We start from the raw sequence: 3432 nt of genomic DNA on the forward strand, positions 1-3432 counted from the left end.
CACACATATAATAACTGTATATAATATATATCATAATGATATTTATTGTCCGATTTGAAGCAACAATTTTTAAATGTAAACAAATGACTGAAAAATGATGAACTAACCTGAGGCAGAATTGAACTCACAAATCGACGCTTTCGTGGCTCCTTGCGAATCTGATTGGCCAAATGCTCACCCATCATTTTCAGTCAAATTTAGTTAATATATGTTGTCTTGATACAACATAAATAATATATATATACATACAGACACACACTTGTATATATGTACAATAGACTCCTGTACTATTTTTAAAAATTTCACTCACAAGATACCTGCCTGGAATAACTCACACATACATATACTGAGTTGCAGCCAGTTTTTCAAGCTGTGAGGATGTGAACTCTGTTTGACTTCTTTCTCCTTTTCTTCTCTTTTTTCTCTGCCCCTGATGAAGAATTGAATCTGAAACATTGGATATTCCACTCCTTACAGTAAGTTCACTGTATCCCTTTCACTTTTTTCCATATTTTTTCAATTCTTGCCAATGCAGAGCCTGTTTATCATACATATACTCACATATGCATACATATTTACACAAACATACACACATGCAGGTTTGTATGTGTAAGAAAAGACATTGTTATTAGAAAAACAGAAGAAACATTGAACATAGATAAATAAAAAAAAAACACTCTGCATCTAAGAAGATTTTAAAGAAATATATAACTACTCATTTTATTATTTTTTTTATGCATTTCAGTCTGGCAGCTGTGGCAATGTTTGTGCACCACCTATACAGTGTTGGAACACTACATAGGAATTTTTATTGCTTTCATTTGAGTTAAAATAAATTCTATAGAAGATTATAAAATTTCTCTAAAATGTTGTTAATCTTTTAATAATTTTTACAACTCACTTGAAATATCTTTTCCCAATTACTCCATAATAGTATTTTCATATTCAATATACAGTTCACAGCCTCTGAATTATCCTTACTGTTAGACCAAAGATATGTTTAGAAAAATAATTTCAGTTATATGCAAAATCCTGGTAAAAATAATTCCTGTGATAAACATGTCATGAACATTCCAAATTACTAAATTAATTTTGGCTTAATAATTAATTATAAAATTCTGTTTTAAAGCAAAAATAATAGTGTAATCTAACAATAGATTTGTTGATATTTTCCCCATCAATAGCCCTTAGGCTTGTTTGTTCCTGTCCTGTAAAAGAATGGAAAAAAAAAAATTAATAATATACACTAAAACAAAGTAATTTTGAAATTGAAATTTATTTGAAAAGTTATTTTTATAAAAGTATTTTGACTGTGTATAAACAATAAAATTTTGCAGGTGAGATATTTTATGCAGTAAATATTTTAAGCTTTCTAAATGAATGGGTAACAAACTAAGTGCATCTCATTCATTGTCGTAATTCTAAGAAAGGTAGAAGTGATAAAAATTATTAACTTGTCTATAAGCAAGAATATTTAGAAAAGTTCCTAATGTTAACTGTAAAGAATTAAACCTGAATTTCTGTATTCTTATATAAAAATAACAGCACAGAAACAGGATTCTGTCAATATATATATATATATATATATACTGTAAATCCTCTAGTATAATCCGCATTTTTTCCCCAAAACTTAAAGGTCAAAATCCCTAGTGCATACTATATACAAGGTTAAAAATGAAAAATATTTTCTAAGCAATGTCCGAGTCTCTATTTGCTGTCTGGCAATGTTTATTCAGATGCATTTTGTGATGTCGGGCGCGAAAATACCTTAAGCTTAGCCTGAAAGCAATTAAGTCATAAAAGAATCATCCATAACTTGCAGTAAGCAACATTTATTAAAATAAAAGTATTCAGAACACAGAATAACATGTAACAAAAACAATTTGCAAACATATTCACATTCCCATATAACAGTGAAGAATATCACCATTATTGTATTATGCATGTGCGGAAGTGTTTGTTCGACTATGTTCTGCTGGCTTAATTACGCATGAATTGTGATTAATAGTTTAGCACTAAATAGTTCATCTTGCTGTTTGTATTGGCAGTTTGCATCGTTACTGTGGCAAACAATAATTAAATACCGGTATTAAATGTTTGAACTACTAGGGTTTTTTATAAGTGGGACTTAAACCTGTACATTAATCTCCAATAAAACATTTTATACATTACATGCCCATAAAATGCCTCGTAGATCTTATTCAGCTATGTTTAAACTTATATCATATGCTGAAGAGCATGGTAATAGGGCCGCCGGAAGAAAATTTGATGTTGACGAAAGCAATGTCAGGTTATGGAGAAGAAATAAAGATGAAATTAAACAGAAGGCAAGAAGTGGGGAAAAAGCCAAACATCTTGAGCTTTAAAAAATTTTGCTTGAATGGGTAGAGGAAAGAAGACTTGGTGGAACAGTCATTAATACAGTACATTTGAGGCTACAGGCAAAACTCATTGCTAAAAAGATAAAACTTAATGAGTCAGAATTTAAAGCATCACGTGGCTGGGCCAGTAACTTTATGTCAAGGCATGACTTGTCTATTAGGAGGCAAACCCACATTTCACAAAAGTTACCAGCTTATATTGAAGAGAAGTTAATGAACTTTCAAAAGTTTATTATCAAAATGCAACGGGAAAAGGATTACCCATTGTCATTGATTGGTAATGCGGACCAGGCCTCATTAACTTTTGATATGCCAGCAGATAGCACAATAGATTTCAGTGGTACATCGTCAATTACAATTAAAACCACGGGCCATGAAAAAAATCGTTTTACCATCATGTTAGCTTGTATGGCTGACGGTACCAAACTTAAACCTTATATAATATTGTACTAGATGCTTTTAGATGCCACAGAAGTGAAGATAAACTCAAGCATTTAAAAAAAACGTCACAAAACAGATGTTGCTATCATTCCAGGGGGTATGACCTCCATATTGCAGCCATTAGATGTCTCTATTAACAAAGCGATTAAAAACAAATTGCGTGATTTATGGATTGAATGGATGTTGACTGGAGAAAAGTCGTTCACTAAAGGTAGAAGGGTTCGCACTCCCGGTCAGACGTTATTAATGTTATTTCTTTATTTTCTGCAAACAAAGTGCACAAAAAAGCTACACATTTGCATTATGTTATATATACAATAATAATAAAGGACGTTACCATATATATGTTTACAAACCAAGGACGTTATATAGACCTTCTTGATTCAAGTTAGAGAAGGGGTTTGTATTATACACAAAGTTTAGGTTTTTCAGAGGTACAGCCCCCTAAAAATCTCCTGCGTATTATACTCAAGGGTGGACTATACTTGAGGATTTACGGTATATATATATATATATATATATATATATATATACTCTTTTACTTGTTTCAGTCTTTTGACTGCGGCCATGCTGGAGCACCACCTTTAGTCGAAGAAATCGACCCCAGGAC

At 31.5% G+C, this 3432-nt stretch overlaps 2 protein-coding genes across 9 annotated transcripts in view; one reads left to right on the forward strand and one right to left on the reverse strand.

Moving 5' to 3' along the window:
• LOC106882190 (organic cation transporter protein) overlaps positions 1–3432 on the forward strand; it is a 137470-nt gene that overhangs the window by 102120 nt on the left and 31918 nt on the right. For 3 of the 6 annotated variants that reach the window (XM_052971174.1, XM_052971177.1, XM_052971178.1), the window contains 2 exons: positions 440–476; positions 746–806. The exons of 2 other annotated variants lie outside the window; for them this stretch is intronic. The gene's annotated coding sequence lies outside the window, so the exon portion shown is untranslated. Of the gene's footprint in view, positions 1–439; positions 477–745; positions 807–3432 lie in introns of those variants that run through there. One more of the 6 variants, XM_052971175.1, reaches the window with a different exon arrangement.
• LOC106868908 (organic cation transporter protein) overlaps positions 686–3432 on the reverse strand; it is an 86204-nt gene continuing 83457 nt past the window's right edge. The window contains exon 10 of one of the 3 annotated variants that reach the window (XM_014914368.2): positions 686–1208. In XM_014914368.2, the coding sequence (XP_014769854.1) occupies positions 1178–1208 (31 nt within the window). In that variant the 3' untranslated portion in view covers positions 686–1177. Of the gene's footprint in view, positions 1209–1590; positions 1780–3432 lie in introns of those variants that run through there. The other 2 variants (XM_052971173.1, XM_052971172.1) reach the window with 2 other exon arrangements.

This window comes from Octopus bimaculoides, chromosome 10 (assembly GCF_001194135.2).
Source record: "Octopus bimaculoides isolate UCB-OBI-ISO-001 chromosome 10, ASM119413v2, whole genome shotgun sequence".
Lineage (NCBI taxonomy): Eukaryota > Metazoa > Mollusca > Cephalopoda > Octopoda > Octopodidae > Octopus > Octopus bimaculoides.